General features: G+C 44.4%; 1 protein-coding gene across 2 annotated transcripts in view; it reads right to left on the bottom strand.

Moving 5' to 3' along the window:
- The window catches only part of LOC134452288 (Na(+)/H(+) exchange regulatory cofactor NHE-RF2-like), a 36,409-nt gene extending 18,152 nt beyond the window's left edge, over positions 1-18,257 (bottom strand). The window contains exons 1-4 of one of the 2 annotated variants that reach the window (XM_063202656.1): positions 17,912-18,257; positions 17,259-17,537; positions 16,633-17,007; positions 1,407-1,544 (exon numbers count right to left, since the gene is read on the bottom strand). In XM_063202656.1, coding sequence (XP_063058726.1) covers positions 1,407-1,544; positions 16,633-17,007; positions 17,259-17,501 — 756 coding nt within the window. In that variant the 5' untranslated portion in view covers positions 17,502-17,537; positions 17,912-18,257. Of the gene's footprint in view, positions 1-1,406; positions 1,545-16,632; positions 17,008-17,258 lie in introns of both variants that reach the window. The other variant, XM_063202647.1, reaches the window with a different exon arrangement.
- Between the last annotated feature and the right edge of the window lie 98 nt (positions 18,258-18,355).

Below are 18,355 nucleotides of genomic sequence, written 5' to 3'. Positions count from 1 at the left end.
TACTGTTTTGTATTTTACTGTAAACAATATTACGTAGGAAAATATGACAATGTAGGAAAACCTGTCAGAACACTGGCCCAGGTCATTTTCCGAACCTTCCCCGTTTCTCTCTCCCCACTCATTTTCTGTCTCACCTCCGCTGTCAAAATTAAAAGGTATAAAAAGCCTTAAAAATATTTTAAAAATGGGGATATCACATAACACATACGAATAGGACAAATAATCAGTAATCATATAAGCTCAATTATTCACAAGCCTTTCCACTAGGAATACGTTGGTATTACCAAACATTTGCAGATTTAGAACCGATTTAATATTGTTGTTTGTATGCTCTTGTGGTTTACATAATGACTTTGTGCCTCTGGTCACCTTGACAAAAAAAATGTCATCTGAAAATTCTTGGAAAAGGCAATAGCCAAGTGGTAATGTATTACTAAAGACTCCAGTCAATGTCGTAGAAGTAGAGCACTATGATGGCAGTCTTATCAACAAACAGTGAAGCCGGAACAGTGAGCATTACAATGCTACAAATCAGGGGTGGGGAACATATGTCTCGAGGGCCATTTACGGCCCTTGAGGCTGTTTTATCCGGCCCCCTGTATAATTTGAATTTAGCTTTACATGAGCTTTACATGAAATATGAAATATTTTGTAAAAGAATCTTAGAAATTATATTTACAATACAATTAAGTTATAGTCAGTGGACCTAGAGAAGGTGGGTCTGTTTTAAAAGTGGCTGCCTTCAATATAGGCCTAAAGTGCAGGGGGAAATCCTAGCTTTTGTTCATAATACGGCTCTTGGAGGAATTTGAAGTGGCCCCTCCGATGAAAAAGGTTCCCCACCCCTGCTACAAATGAACAGATAGCAGCCGTGCTATGCTTTACACAGCTTCTTTATGCATAGTTGTGTGTTTTATGTATAATTTTCTGTTTTATTCCAGTTCCATGTATTATTGACTCAATGTACCATGTGAATGTTGCATGTAATGCAGTGAATGTTTAAGCCTAACTAACACAAACCTCTCCCTGGGGACAAGAAAGTACACACTACTCTACACTATTCCTGTAAGTCAGTGGTTCTCAACCTTTTTGATCAAAGGCCCCCCCTCTTGACCTTGTCATAACCCTCCCATCGCCCCTGTTAGTACTGTATTAAATAATTAAAGTAGACTACTTTCCCCCCAATGGCAACAGAGCAACCCCCCTCTCAGCTCTATCCCTTTCAACATACCCCCTACACCCTGTGTCTGCTGTGTTAACATAGTATTTCTTGGCCATTTATAAACATTTGTAAACATTTTGTTGATAATTAGTTCATTATTTATAAAGTGTTTATAAAGCTGTGAATAGGTAATTATTCTAAAGTGTTGCCGAAATACTACAAGAAGTGAAGCATGAGGTCTTACCGGGGCGCTGGTGTCGGAGGCTGAGCCACTGATGTCTGTGCTGTTACCAGACATGGGGGTGAGTGTGACGGGGGACGATGACTGCTGTTTGCCGTGGTACATGACGGAGCCGTTTGCCGCCACCCTACATCTCTCAGCCTGGAAAAAATGATAAAAAACCACAAAACAAACTCCAATATTAGCACACAATTAGCCACCATCATCGTACATGTTTCAGCTTCAAAAGTAGATGATGTACAAAATTGTAGAAGGAATGAAACAAACACAAGGCAGTCTCCACAGCCAAGGCACACAACTTGTCCTGTCCCGATGTCATTTCTGTCCCACGATGCATACAGACTGTTAAATGTGAAAGCCGAAAAATTCACCTGAGACAATGCACATATTCACTTCTTTGAGAACAAATGGAAACCCACTTGTACCACGGGTACGTTAAAGGGGTATGCCACTATTTTGGGGCTTAATACAGTTAAAAGCGTTGGCTTGGGTTTATAAAGGTGGTTAAGTGAACAATGCTACAATGCTACAATGCTACACGGATCCATTGACTTTCACCAGCCTAGCGACATATTCCCTCTTTTAACTTGTCTTAAAGCAAGACAACTCTTAACATGAAAAACAATACACTTTACCACCTTTATAAACCCTAGCCAACGATTGTAACTGTATTAAGCCCCAAAATAGTGGCATACCCCTTTAAGCAGTACTGGCCCAGGGCTAATGATGAAGCCAGGTTTAGCGGTGAAGGTTTTGGAATTTGACATCTACTCCCATTGAGAGACCTACCATTGAAGAATGTTTATCTGGTTTGGGTGAGTAAGGATGGGCTTGCATCATCAATGCATAATAGGAGTTTCAGAATGGTTATGTACCCCTCAAATTTTGTTTTGGCTGTCTTTTGGATGTGCAACTTTGTGTCCCATTCCCTAACAGTACACTGTTTTTTTTTATACATATAAACACGGTGTTGTGAGGAGGGGCAAGACACTGGCAGCCAACCACGTGAGCTAATTTTTTGACCAACAGCGGTTTCCAATAATTAGAGGTTGAGTTGTGCGCACCCACGATCGCACAGCCAGGGGAAAACAAAAATGTACAACCCATGGTGAAGCACCTGCCCTTCTTGAGAAAAACTGCCCTATTTGAGTGTTCTTTTTTGAACGTTTTTTGTCACAATGTACTGTGGTCCATGTTGACATGATAACGTACAAATGCTTAAAGATCAAAAAGCATGTGACTATAATGCCCTGATATAATACAGTATATAGCCTCTATAACTTAGTAAGGCAGCCGGAAGTTCCACATGCCCATGCCCCCTAAAATGTCTGAGCAAGCCACTGCCTCTGTTCTGTAGCCAAGCAAGAACTAATAATAATCTTCACACCACTGCAGCACCTTTGTCAGAGAAGTTATGTTTTCTTTTTCTTTGTTTGATTTGTTTGTTTGTTTGTTAAGAGCTTAATGAAATCGCTATCGCTATATGAAATCGCTATCGCTATATGAAATCCAGATTCTGACGCAATCTGGCAAACGAGCAATGAGTTATTTAAGCTCTTGGATGGGAAAGTAAGAAACGTAATTTAAAATTCTTTGTATGACCAATGCATGTAAAGAAATTGTCAATAAAACCGACTTGACTTGATAATCTATTGAGCATTGTACAGCACTAGCAGAGGGCTGCACTGCCGTGTCAGACACTTGCCCATCTGAACAGTCTGCAGGCAGGCAGGCAAGCAGGCAGGCAAGCAGGCAGGCAAGCAGGCAGGCAAGCCAGGCAGGCAGGCAGGCAAGCAGGCAGGCAAGCCAGGCAGGCAAGCCAGGCAGGCCAGGCAGGCAGACAGGCAGGCAGGCAGGCAGGCAAGCCAGGCAGGCAGTCAAGTAGGCAGGCAAGCCAGGCAGGCAGGCAGGCAGGCAGGCAGGCAGGCAGGCAGGCAGGCAAGGCAGGCAGGCAGGCAGGCAGGGAGGCAGGCAGGCAGGCAGGCAGGCAGGCAGGCAGGCAGGCAGGAGCTTCAATGCCAGTAGCTCAGGTTACTTAGTGACCTGGTTTGATTTGGCGTGGCACGCTGGGAGGTAAGGCAGGGGTCACCTTGTTCACTCATCCACCCACTCACCCTTTTCACACACTGATTAACAAGCTCATTGCACATATACTATAACGGTCATGGATTTTCAAGAGGATGGTAAGGTTTTCAAAAGGATTGGAAGGTTATAGCATTCACCAGAGTGTATACTTGTTATGAAAAAAAAGAAATTTCATTTGAAAATAAAAAAAAAACGAAACACAGTAAGAGTCCAAGAAGTTTCAAGCAAAAATATTGTGAATGGCCAATCCAAAAGCAATGGGACAGCTTCATGGAAACTAGAAGAGTAAAATAAAGAGTTCACCGTGAGCTGAAAACAGATTCCTTTAGGTCACCTGAAAAAAGTCACCCCTTTGCAGTTCTGTAAAAGGAAAGCTGACTCCTCTAATTGAACAAAAGCTGTCTTGTTGTTCCAGCACCAAGAGACGAGACTTTGCTTAAGCCCGAGCATAATCACCTCCTTCTGGAGTAGCACTGGATGGCACTTAGAGTAGCAGTCTGGGAGTGTGTATCAAAGTCAGAGACGAAGTGGACTCTGCAATCAATTCTCTATTTAATAAGAACTGCGCAGAGGATTGAAATTGTGTGTGTGTGAGTGCGAGTGTGAGTGTGTGTGTGTGTGTGTGTGTGTGTGTGTGTGTGTGTGTGTGTGTGTGCGTGTGTGTGAGAGAGAGAGAGAGAGAGGGGGGGGGGGGTGTTGGGGGGGTTATGGGTATTTCAGTGGGTGACTGAGTATGTATGATTGAAGGAGACTACATTATCAGACTAAATGATTTTCAGTGTAACTGAGAGTTGTAGCCTGGCTAAAGCGACAACATAGCTCATGGGAGATTAAAGTGATACTGTCCCATTTTTGGAAATAAGCTTATTTTACACCTCCCCTTGAGTTAAATAATAGGCTCTTACCTTTCTCCTGTACTTCCAACTGTTTTCTAGTTATGGCAGTGTACATTTGACCTCCAAGCTAACAATTAACATTGAGTCCTATGAGACCACTTAGCCGTGAGCTGGTCTCATAGGACTCATTGTTAACTGCTAGCATGGAGGTAAAATTTGCACTGCCATAGCCAGAGAACAGTTGAAAGTACAGGAGAACTGTAAAACCCTATTATTTAACTCAAGGGGAGGTGTAAAATAACCTTATTTCCAAAAATGGGACAGTATCACTTTAAGGCCGAATCCCATGTCTAATAATTGTGTGCGTCTGTTCATGTACTCATGTGGGCCCGTGCAGGGGTGAGTTTCTCAAAAGAGAAGTTGTTAGCCTGTTAGCAACTTCGGTAGTTGCCAATGGGAAAATGCATTGAGAACAGCAAAGTAGCTACTGTAGTTAGCAACTTTGGTTTTGAGAAATTCACCCCTGGGGGGGTATCTTATATGTTTGTAGAGGCCTTCTGATTGTGCGACAAGTTTGGTTGGCACCACAGTGTGTTTTCAGAGTGTTGTATGTGCGTCAGCAAAAGTTATTGAAGTTCTCTGCATGTGCGTGAGCAGGGCCGGCGCGAGGCATAGGCACAGCAGGCGGTCGCCTAGGGCGCCAAATGTCTTGGGGGCGCCAGAAATGGCCAAAATGAGTTAACAAAAAAAAAAAAACTCTACACTTAACACGTTGATAATGATTATGCATGGACTCGGCGCAGATTGGCTGTGTTCGATCAGATGCATGGCGCTATGTTTACAGGTGACAATGTCGAAATGCATTAAAAGGGAAGGGAGTGCTTGCCTAGGGCACCAAGTTGACTAGTACCGGCCATGTGCGTGAGCCGTCAGACAGGCTTCTTCCTGTTCGCCAAACACACACAATCACAAGTCTGGTGGTCACTATGCTGACAACTGTCTTTGGCGATTAAGCATAGGGGCACGAGTAGTGAGAAACATGCTGAACATGCTTTTTGGCCCTGCCATGGTCATTGGCAATGGTTAAATATTGGTGTTATTTAAAATCATACTAATCTATAGGTAGAGTGTGTGATTTTGTAGTCATTTATTGCTAGAATTTATTCTGCTCATTCAAAAATGGGCAGAATCTTTTTCATGATCATCTACCAGCAACATCAATTTCTATTTATTCATCATGACTCGGAAAATACCACTTTTAATAATGAAAAGGTGGATCTTCTCCATGTCTTCCATTTTGAATTTCCAGTGATAGACATCTTCAGCCGCAAAACTTAGTGTACTTTGGTCAGACCAATAAATATTACTTTATTATTTAGTAAATATTCAGGAAATGATCACATCTGTGAATGGGCAGCATACATTTAGAAAAAAGAACAACTAAAATGATACAATCTTCCTTTAAAACCGTGCATGTAATGGTTTTAAATCTTGTGGTTATCAATAGCTTTAACCCGTTAAAACGCAACGTTATAAATTTGTTGTTACCATAATGGCAATGGCCGAGTCGTAGTGCATTACTTAAGCCAAGCTCAAACTACACGACTAGCGATTGTGTGTCCGATTTTGGCGTCGAGGTGCACCGCACACTAGAAGAGAATCACAACTGTCAATTTTGTTGCTGCTCGCAGCCACCGAGACAATGCCCGACGTTCTATTTCCAGTCCCAAATATCAAACACTGTTTGATTTCTACGATTTGCGATCGGCGACTCTTTGAGCTGCCAAAGTTCTATATTAGAACGTCGCTCACGACGAGGAAATCTTTCCCGACAATCGCTTGCGATTGTCCTGGGGGGTAACGTTCCAGCGATTGTCGTAAGGGGGGTTTTCAGCCGAGAATCGTTGCGATAGTCGTGTAGTTTCAACCAGGCTTTAAGTCCCTGTGTTATGTCATAGTAGGGTATTACTATGGTGATTAACCTTTCAATGACTAAGCTTATAACGGTGTGCCTCAGTTGGTGCGGCGTGCATTAAGGGGTTAAAGGAACAGTCCTTCCTTTTTTGATTTTCTCATATTTGCCGTATTTCCAAGCATTATTCATGAATGTGCATATCATTTTCTTCTATACCTAGTTTATGTAGGAGCGGGAAAGGATCTGCACAATGCTTGCAAAAGACTTATTTGGAGCAACGTTTTGATCATAGATCTTCAGGCATCGTTGCTCCAAATAAATGAAGTCTTTTGCAAGCAGTGTGCAGATCCTTTCCCGCTCCTTCATATGACAGTTTTTTGATTTGTCACCTGCTGATGCTTTCCTGCTGGATGTGCGTGCTTTCCACGACACTCTGTATTACCTAGTTTAACAGTAGGCCTACAGCCAAATTAAGAGTAGCAATGCAAGTCTATGGGGAGCAAACAAAACATCATCAAATGTAATTATACACTACTTTAAAATGAATGCAAAACAGCTATTTAAAACCGTCCGGTTATCACTTGTGGCTTGATACTAATGCTGCCCATTTACTTCCAGTGATTATGCTAAGCTATGCTAATAATTCTGATCCAATAAATCTGAGCACTGAAAACACTGAGAAGGACATGATATGCACATTCATTAATGACGCTTGGAAATACAGCAAATATGTGAAAATCAAAAAAGGGTGGACTGTTCCTTTAAAGGTTTCAGTCCAGGAGAGCATCCGGATGGATAGAGATGAAAAGAGGACAAGAGGAGAGAAAAGAACAACAGAGAGGCGGAGACCTTTAATCCACAGTAAAAATATACTGCTAGACAATGGACATGGATGACATTGGTCAAACGGCTAAAGGTCACGTACATGTAAGTCTGTCTTATGACCTTTTCTGTAGGCCTACACCCCTTTCGAAGTTACGTGATCACTGACTGCACGCGCAATGCTGGCTCAAACACACACACACGCGCACACGCACACGCACACACACACGCACGCACAAACAGACAGTGCAGACCCCGAAGAGAGAAGACAGGTCGTCCTGAAGTGTGTACGGATGTAAAGAAATAGAGATCCTAAAAAGTAAACGTGTTACGCTGTTCCGAGAGGGAATACGCTGTTCCAGAAGCATAGGAAATGTTTGTGGTTACAAGCAATTAAACATACTGACTGGACTGAGGAAATCATCAGGAATGTCCCAGTGTTTGTGGTGCCCACTTTATCGTGACCATCCATTTTCTTTTTTTAAAATATATTTTTTAGGGGCTTCTTTATATGCCTTTATTGGATAGGACAGTCTGAGATGGTGACAGGAAGCGAGTGGGACAGAGAGACGGGATGGGATTGGGAAATGACCCCGGCCGGACTCAAACTGGGGGCCCCGTGGGTATGCAAGCCCAAATGTGGGGGGCTTAGAGCACTGCGCCACAGCGCCCCTCGACCATCCGTTTTCTTATCTCGGAAAAAACAACTGGCAAGTTTTTTGACAAATGTGCGGTAAATGGTCGACACGCAGCTCGATTACGTCCCATCTGTGTGCAAACAGTAAAGGGGTCTATAAAAATATATAAAGTTAAGCTACACGACTTAGATAGCTGCATTTGATTAATCAAATACTTCATAAAAACACTACAGTTCTTTATGTTCAATCTAGGACTTAAAAGACTGAAATAAATAAAGGCCAATGTTATGAGGATTTGAGTTTAAGTTTGTCCACATTGTCTTCTCTTCAGGCTACAAGTGGATTACCCATAAACCATTTGGAAAAGACCCCCTGAATTATGCAGAGATATGTCGTAGAGCACAAAAAAGATCCATAGACATAGGCTACAGAAAGGGCCATGGACACACACACACACGCACACACACACGCACACGCACACGCACACGCACACGCACACACTGCAAATGTCAATACAAGATGTTCAAAAGCATGTGCAGGATTATGTATGCCACCATGGCATTACTGCTGTGGCAAATGATGCGGCACCAAACAGTGTCAGTGGCCCGCACTGCCCAGACCATTTACACAATACGCTGACAGTACACTACCATGCGTGTTGCATAATTGAAGGAATCACAACCAGACCCGCCGACAGGGAGGGACAAGGGGGTATGTTGTCCCAGGCCCAGTGAGATAGGGGGCCCAGAATTGGGTCCCCATTGCATGTCATGTATTGGGTGAGGGGGGCCCTTTCAGATGACTTTGCCCTGGGCCCAGCAAAAGCTGTCAGCGGCCCTGATCACAATTACTACACACTACACTACATGACCTCATTCACCTTAAAGAGCTGATGACACACTTTGGCGATGCTTTGTAATTCTACCATGTTTGCCATTTAGTTTATCTAGGAAATCAGATGGATTTATGTTTGTGTTGTCAGAGCAGGGGTGGGTAACTTATGTCTTGAGGGCCGTTTCCGTCCCTTGAGGCAGTTTTAACCGGCCCCCGATATAATTTTAATGTAATGGAGCTTCACATAAAATATGACATGTTAGACAAGATAAAAGTCTGCTAAATGAAACTCTTTTTTTGTGTTCTTTTTAGACTTTATTATAGAAAGGACAGTACGAGAGGTAGACAGGAAGTGAATGGGGAGAGAGACGGGGAGGGGTCAGCAAAAGACCCGGGCCGGGAATTGAACCCGGGTCAGCCGCATGGCAGGCGAGTGCCCTACCAGATGGCCACGGCAGGGCCCTGCTAAATGAAACGTAACATTCCGAATTGTACAGGGGGCCACACAGGTTAGTTTTTTCTGTATCCCGGCGGCTAGGACACCGTGCCCTTAACCTGTAATAGCGGCGAGGACCTTCCTATTGGTCTTGGTCTGTGGGAAGTGAAGTCAGTCAGGTGAATGGAGGGAGGGAGGAAGGGAGCGCACATTACGCAAGAGCGCCAGTATGCAGCTGCCTGCCAGAGTGCCTGCCAAAGGCACTGACAGACTGGATGATGTTGGTACCAAACACGGGGAGTGCATCAGAGATGACGCCCATAGAGGTTGGCGCGCGCACACACACACACACACACACACACACACACACACACACACACACACACACACACACACACACACACACACACACACACACAAGAGATGATGCCCATAGAGGTTGGCGCACACACACACACACACACACACACACACACACACACACACACACACACACACACACACACACACACACACACACACACACACACACACACACACACACACACACACACACACACACACACACACACGACGCCCATAGAGGTTGGCACACGCATTCACATTCTAACGCAAGGAGACGAGGATGCACGCATACGCACACACAAGCACACACACAAGCACAAACGCACGCACGCACATAGGCCCACAGACACACATAGGCAAACAGTGAGAGATATATACTCAAAAGCCGCCGGGCTGACAGACAGACAGACACACACACAAGTGAAGAGAAAGACAGACGGATAGATAGACAGACAGTCAGGCAGACTGCATACAGTACAGACAGTCGCGTCCGAACCCAAATTGAGCTCTTCAGTTCACACATATAATGTTTAGTGTGCAAATAATCTGGAAGAACAAAGGCTATGCAGATCACACGCACGCACGCACACACACACACACACATACACACACACACACACACACACACACACACACACACACACACACACACACACACACACACACACACACACACACACACACAGGCAAACAGTGAGACAGATATACTCAAAAGCCGCCGGGCTGACAGACAGACAGACAGACAAGTGAAGAGACAGACAGACACACAGACAGTCAGACGGATACAGTACAGACAGTCGTGTCCACACCCAAATTGAGCTCTTCAGTTCACACATATAATGTTTAGTGTGCAAATAATCTGGAAGAACAAAGACTATGCAGATCACACGCACACACACACACGCACACGCACACACACACACACACGCACACGCACACACACACTTTTCGTCTGCACTTCTTCGTCTGGCTCAACCAGTCCAGGCTGGCAACCTGATCTCTGCTGAAGAGAGCGGCAGGGCACTTTCTCAGTTTTCATGCATCGCTCACAGCAATGGCTGCCTTCCCAATCTGATGTTTTTTTGGTCGATTTGACTTTATTTTATGACAGGACAGTGAAGTGTGTGACAGGAAGCTAGTGGGTGGAGAGAGAGACGGGGAAGGGTTGGCAAAAGGACCCTTCCGCATGGAAGACGAGTGCCATACGGGTCAACCGCATGGTAGACGAGTGCCCTACTGGTTGGCTCATGGCAGGGCCTGCCTTCCCTATCTGGCAATCCACACGTCCCACACAACCCACATCTCAGCAAAAACTGGGACAAACTCCATTTGAAACCTACAGTATGTGTGTGAAGAAAACACACTTTCACAAACTCACGCACGCACGCACACATGCACATGCACGCGCACACACTTGTGCACAAGGCAGGACTGACTAAAAAGTAATGCAATTTCACTCTGCATGTCCTACAACACAATAAGTACTCAATATGTTGATGCACACTAGAAGCCTTGAAAAACCTCTGCTTTTAAAAGCTGAGAATGTCAATCCTTACAGACAATGGACCGAAAGATGAACAGACAGATGACTTGAACACACGCACACACACACGCGCACACACGCACACACACACACACACTGAGATGTGTGAAAAGGCAGCAGTGTTTGTCTGAAATACGCTCAGCTCAGCCTTTAAAGTTCACGACGTCCCTGACCCCTATTGACTAGCACTTCAGATAAACAGAGCTCGGTAGAGAGTCAGACTCTCACAGTGTTTTCATGTCAACACACACACACACACACACACACACACACACACACACACACACACACACACACACACACACACACACACACACACACACACACGCTAATTCACACTTAAATGACACAACACTCAAGGCAGAAGCCATGAACAAAAACATTCAGCTTTGAGTGTCCTGCTTGCTTCAGTCTAAGAGTTTGCCACGGCTTCACTCGTATTTAATCTAAACTAAACCCAAATACAAAGTGAAGAGCCTTGTTGCAAAATCACCATTATCCAAAATGACCATATCCATTTCAGAACATTTTGGGCAAGTGACATTCTTGTATTGGGCATTGTATTGGATTGAATTACAATATGCATTTTATATGGGTTTAAGGTATGTTCTCATAATATTTGAATGGCAAAAATTAAAAAAACTCCAACTCCCTTTGTCATTGTGACACAGCACTCCACAGCACACAAGTGAACACTGCACACTGCACACAACGAAATTGCATTTATGCCTCACCCGTGCAAGGGGGCAGCCCTCAGTGGCGCCCCATGGGGAGCAGTGCGGTGGGACGGTACCATGCTCAGGGTACCTCAGTCATGGAGGAGGATGGGGGAGAGCACTGGTTGATTACTCCCCCCACCAACCTGGCGGGTCGGGAGTCGAACCGGCAACCTCTGGGATGCAAGTCTGACGCCCTAACCGCTCACCCATGACTGCCCAACCGCTCACCCATGACTGCCCATAGATGAAAGGACATATTAACACTCATTTCCGATAATAAAATGCAAAAGTTTAAAAAATGGCACTCAAGTCATCGCAATCAAGCATTGCGCCAAAACAAACCACCCAAAAATGTGCACTTCACATGTGCACTTCATTTCACAGCATCTCTTTCAGTCCGTGAGTTAACATGCCGTATGAACTAAATTTCAATCCGAATACAAACTAATTCCGCTTTGAAAACATGTAAACACTTCACGATTCGGAATTAAAGTTACTCAGAATTCAGCTTTACTCAGAATAAAGTGGGTCGTTTATTCCATTTGTAACTCCAAATAACTTTATCCCCCCAACATTTATAGTTTATTCCGCTTTAAAACAATTCTGGTCGTTCCATGCATTTTCGCTGCTACGCATGCTCATTGTTACATGATGACACAAGAGGCAACGACATAGCCCCAGTGTGTGCATCCTCTGTCCAATCTACTGTAAATGCTGTCTGATCCCCCAGATGTTTATTCGGAATTAAACTGTTTGCACTGTGTACACTCTCTGTTGCAATTCATTGTAAAGCTTACTAAGTACTACAAACTCTGTTACAAGTGGCTATGTAGACAATTTTTTAGGTATTTATGTAAGGTACCATACAATGTAATGGTACGAACAATTCTGGTAACAATACAAAGACTTGGGAGTGGCCCTGCCATGGCTAACCGGTAGGGCACTTGTCTGCCATGCGGCTGACCGGTGTTAAATTCCCGGCCCGGGTCCCTTTGCCAAGCCCTCACCATCTCTCTCCCAATTCGCTTCCCGTCCACCTCTCACACTGTGCTGTCATCAATAGAAAGTCGTAAAAGACCAAAAAAAGAAATCTTTAAAAAAAAAAAACAATACAAAGACTTAAGAGCAGGCGACCACACCTCACTGTCTGATTCCCTTGCGCCTCGTTTCCTTCCATTACTTGGTCAGCTCCTACAGCATGATGTCTGTCTGATTGTATTCCTCCATTTTAAATCACTTTGTAGAAAAGGGGTCTGCTACTGTACGTCTAACAGAGGAGACAGAATCACAATGCATGCTTTGAAATGAATCGTAATGCTGCCCACATCAGAGATACATTTCTTACATTTGGGGATTTTTGGCCTTCATTTGATAGGATTGTGAAGGTTATGACAGGAAGTGAGTGGGGGGAGAGAGATGGGGAAGGGGCGGCAAAGGACCCGGGCCAGGATTCGAACCCGGGTCAGCTGCATAGCAAACGAGTGCCCTACCATTTGCGCCACGGTAGTGCCCAGAAAAGCATTTCAGCTATGATTTTAGAAGACTTCACTGGTGGACTCTGGAGGACTATTAGCCTGGGAACACCCATACTGCCTTACGTTCTACACAATCGTTTCGATCTGAAAGACTCACTTGTGATTAGGTCTGGTGGTAACCAGGCAAGAGGACTATAACCGTGTACCCAAAAGCCCATGTCAACAATTGAAAATGTCTCCTCCCAGATGTTACAACATAATCATGACTAGACTTCAAGATTTGAGGCTACACTTTGTTTTAACGTTTCTGTACCTTTAATTACCGTAGGTGTAGTTTACCACAGTATGTAACTGCATGTAACATTGCTGAGTGGCACTGTGCCATAGGGTTAGGGTTGGGAGCGATACAGTGCACATAGTACACAATATTATGTGTAGATACACTAAAATAAGGAGCTGTAAAATGAAGTGCTACCAAGTTTGTGCAGAAAACAAAAGGAAGAAAGGGACTAAAAATAGAGACGAAGGGGGAAATTGTCCCCTTTGGGTGGGTTTGGGTTTCTCTGTGTTGTCCCTTCCTGGCCCAAGTCAGACGTCCCCCTTTCTCTGCTGATCTTACATAACCAAGACACCCTCAGGACACGATGTGACACGACCACAGTGGAGACTGACTCCAGGTTTCTGGTGGATCCACTCCAGCAAAAAACACAAGTCAGATTCCTACACTTCTCTGCAGGCCCGGGCAGAAGAAAAAAAACACTCAAAACAAAACAAACAAGATAAATAAGCTTGTGATAACATCTCTGACTGAAAATCCTGAAGAGGAAAGTTCCAGAATGACAGACGAGGGTGTATGTCTCAGCTACCGATTTTGTTGCCATAAAAATGTTTAAACAATTGGCTTGTACTTTTCTCTGTAGCAGAAGTTAAATACATTTTTTTTTGTACAACAATTTGATCAAGAATGTGGTTTTTATTGTCTATGTACAGTGTTTCCCACAGAAATTTTGGAAACTATGGGGGCAGGCGGGATTTTTTTTGGCCGGGGGGGGGGGCGTCTTTTCAAGCGGGCTTTTTTTTGGGGGGGGGGTTGTATTCATGCAGTGTAAATGCAAAATGGCAAAAAAAAACAATGACTACAGTATGACATTGGCGCATGGAGAAACTATAGGCCTAGGCCTACATTTCAGCCATTTATATTTTGAGAAATAAGGCTGCATAATACACATGCAGGGGTCTACGTAATGAATAAAACAAAATAGGAGCAGAGATAAGAGTTTAAGACTACTGTGAAATTGTTAACGCATAAACAAAAAGGGTCTAAGAGGGTAGGCTATGCCTTTTTCCCCACACACATAGGCGTACACATTCTACATGAGGGGTGCTGGTCACAGGGCCAGATTTTCAAAATTCCTCCCAAAATTCCTCCAACTGTAAAACAAAGCCTGGGGAGTTTTAGTAAACTCATCCCAACTGTCCCTTCTCTGAAGGTTTTTTTTTATTGCTCCCAAATCCAAGTTAACTACAACAACTTGACTAGGCTTTTGATCCCTGTCTTTCAAGCACTTGTGGTTTTCTCTATAGGATGTATTTACTCCAGGAGGAAAATGCGAAGGAAATCGTAATTCAAATCGTTTTTAACAAAAACGGAAATCGTAAAAAAAAAAAAAAAAAAAAAAAGTAAAAAAAAAAAATTTTTTTTTTTTTTTTTTTTTTATATTTTCGGAAACTATGGCGGCCATATTTAAACTATGGCGGGCCGCCATAGTTTCTTCAATGTATGGGTAAGACTGATGTAATAACTGCCTCAGGCTTCTGTAAGCCTACCTGAATCACAACTCTAAGCTGTTGGGTGATTAAGTACATGTCAAATTGGATTCAAATGATGTAGTCATGAATTGCAATTACAAACTCAAAATGGCAGAAAGATTGGTTGATCTACGTATGTACCAGCGGTATGCCTGCATTCATGCAATTTTATATAGCCCTGCCTTTCCCATTCCCATTAGAGTTGTATAAAGTAGAAGTAGAAGTGATCTTAAAGCTATAATTATAACACTAGTAGTATGATATTACATAGTTGAAAGTGAAACCATTATCATACTACGTAGTAGTGTAGTAATACATTACATCCACTTTTGGTTATTTCTCAGTTATCCTGACTTTCAACTTGATCTGGTGGACTTTTGGAACCATGGTCTGGTGGACTACTCTTTGTATTTCCAAACTCTTTTTTTTTGCCCAACTGGGAAACTCCAACTCCCATTGTCATTGTGACACAGCAGCACTCCACAACACACAAGTGAACATTGCACACAATGAAATTGCATTTATGTCTCACCCGTGCAAGGGGGCAGTCAACAATGGCTCCCGAAAGGGAGCAGCGCGGCGGGACGGTACCATGCTCACGGTACCTCAGTCATGGAGTAGGATGGGGGAGAGCAGTGGTTAATTGCTTCCCCCACCAACCTAGCGGGTTGGAAATCTAACCGGCAACCTTTGGGATACAAGTCTGACGCCCTAACCACTTACCCATGACTGTCCACCTTACCCATGGCTGAACTCATGACAAGGGCATGGTCTAATTTCTAAATAGCTTTTCAAATCTTCTGTCCAGTGGTTCCCAAACTTTTTCTGCTGGGATCTCCTTTAGGAACTAAGAATATTTTCACAACAATCCATCTCCCATCGCTGTGATGCATTTCAACAACAGGACTTCAGAAACTCCCATACTATACATCCTTGGTCTCCAAACAAAGGCCCGCGGGCCAAATCCGGCCCGGGCATGGCAAAAATTTAGACCGCCAAGAGGTCAGAACAAATGAAACATAAATGTGTGTGATTTCCGATCACTAGAACGTCAGTGAGTCATATCTCACCAAAGCATTCACAGACAGTTAGATCTAATGCCAACCGTCTCATAACAGACATCGACAAGAAGGGAAAACGGAAAAGCGAAAATCTGTTCTCTGTCCAGACATCTAATTTGTTTCTCATTGGGCAAGGGCGTTAGTTTGGCCCACCGCAGCCTCACTTGCGCTACATAATTTGGCCCTTGGACAATAATAATTGGAGACCACTGCTATACATCATCTCATTACATCACATAATCCAATAGCACCTGGCCTCACCTGTGCATGTATTACACCTGGTTTCACTACTTTACACCTTTACCGGGAGAAGGTCTAGAACTCATATGTGGAACTGGACTGCAAAGCTTTGAGGCCAGGTTCTGTCCATTTCTACAGATCATTCCCTTCCCCCATCACAATGTTCTAGAAAACTACACAGTAGGCTACATTTTGGGTTCATTCAACCTTAGTCAAAACGTAACACTCTTCTAGTGGCTGGCTACTCTCTGAGAGTTGAATCAACACCGCCTGCCAGTCCAAACTATTGTGTAATAATAATAAGTGTTTCTGCACCTGCTGCCCATGAATGCTATTCCAATGACACCCGTTAGGCACCAATTCTGCATCCATTTGCTGTTCCTCTCACACCGGACCAGCTGCACATTAACTTTCTGCTGCTCACTCTGACCACCACATCAGGTTATAGGAACTGCTGCAAACACTACATACCTTTGAGTCAGTATAAGAGGGCGAAGAGTCGTCCCTCCGCAAAGAAGAGTCGTCCCTCAGCAAAGAAGAATCGTCCCTCAGCAAAGACGAGTCGTCTCTCAGCAAAGGTGACATGGCCCTCTTCGCCTTGACCATGTTCTCTAACCTGGGGATGGTGAAGGAGGCACAGGGAGACGGGGTGGCCGAGGCACGGGGGGACGAGGCGGCTGAATTGCGCGGAGAGGACGTGACGGAGGTGGAGGGCGACAGGGAGCCCATCTCCACCGCTCTGTCCTCCGTGACCGAGAGGCCGTGGAAGCGGAGGTACTCATCCGTCTCACGGTCCACCACCAGCAACCTGGTCCTGTGCTCATGGGCCCGAATTTTCTGAACCACCTAGAGAGAGAGAGAGAGAGAGAGAGAGAGAGAGAGAGAGAGAGAGAGAGAGAGAGAGAGAGAGAGAGAGAGAGAGAGAGAGAGAGAGACGCATGAACATAACCTTGGGGGATTTTTATTTGAAATCTGATAAACTGAGACCCAAGCCCTGTAACCAAACATCACAAGGGCTGCTAAAGTGCCCCAACAGGTTCTTCTGCGCAAACTTTACTGGTGTGTCATATTATAGTACTAGTACGCAGGCTACTCACTATATGGTGGGAATCTCTCTCGACGTTTTCTCCGTTCACCTCCACCAGCCGGTCCCCCGAGCGGAGACCCGAGAGTTCCGCGGGGGATCCGGGGTCGATCTTGCGGATGTATTGCGCGCCCTTGGTCCTCTCGCCGTGCAGGTGAAATCCGTAGCCGATATCTCCTCTGGAGAGATAGCACAGCCGCGGGCGCATCATCTCCTTCAACACCAATTCCCTCTCCAAACTATGCGCCATCTTCATGGGGAAAACGTCGACAACAGGCACTTCTTCAGCGCTCTCAAAGAAAAATATGAAAAAAAGTTCAATAAAGGAATGACCCTCAGATTTACGCGTAGAAGGCGTTCGCTATTCCTCAGCTATCTCGTTTTGTATTAGCTGGTAACGAATCCATATTATCTAAAAATAAGTTTTAACTGATCAACTCGATGACCACAGTCCCAGCAACCGCCCCCTCAACCCAGACGGGACAGCACCAAAATCCAGATCTTGACTCGAGTCAGGTCCTACGTTTAAACTACGGGGAAAGCGTCGAGTTGCGAAGTTAACAGTAAAGAAAACAAAAAATGACCGCCGATGATCAAGTGCAAAACCTAAGCTACAATGTACCAAGTGAAAGCTCAAGAGCACCGTCTGCGCTTGGTGATCCTCACCTTCTGAGAAAATCACAGTTTATCCGGTTAAAGGTGTGGAGAAAGGTAGATCCCTTGATTCCAGAGGCATGGAGAGGTCACAACGAAACAAAGAAAAGAAAAAAAAGAGCGAATCGACTCTATATACCATAGCTAAACCCTGATATTTTCCATGGAAAGTTATTTACAAAGTTTCTTATAAAAAGTAACTACAGCAAGCATAATTAAAAGTCAGCCAATTGCCGCTAGAAAAGGGAAATGTTTATTCCAGTGTGCGCGATTGTGTGCGCAAAGCAAGAACTGGCACAATGCAACAGGTAGTGAAGGTAGCGGTTGATAAATCTCCTCTACACCCACCCCACCCCAACGCAACTGTTCATGCAGTACCAAGCAGGTGACTGGGTTTCAATTGGACAGAGATCACGGGCTAGATAAAGACAAGCCGGAACTCTTCCTCCTGGAGTG

Source organism: Engraulis encrasicolus, chromosome 1, assembly GCF_034702125.1.
Source record: "Engraulis encrasicolus isolate BLACKSEA-1 chromosome 1, IST_EnEncr_1.0, whole genome shotgun sequence".
NCBI classification, from domain to species: Eukaryota; Metazoa; Chordata; class Actinopteri; order Clupeiformes; family Engraulidae; genus Engraulis; species Engraulis encrasicolus.
Note: the sequence above shows the minus strand (reverse complement) of the source record. Positions and strands in the feature narration are given on the sequence as shown.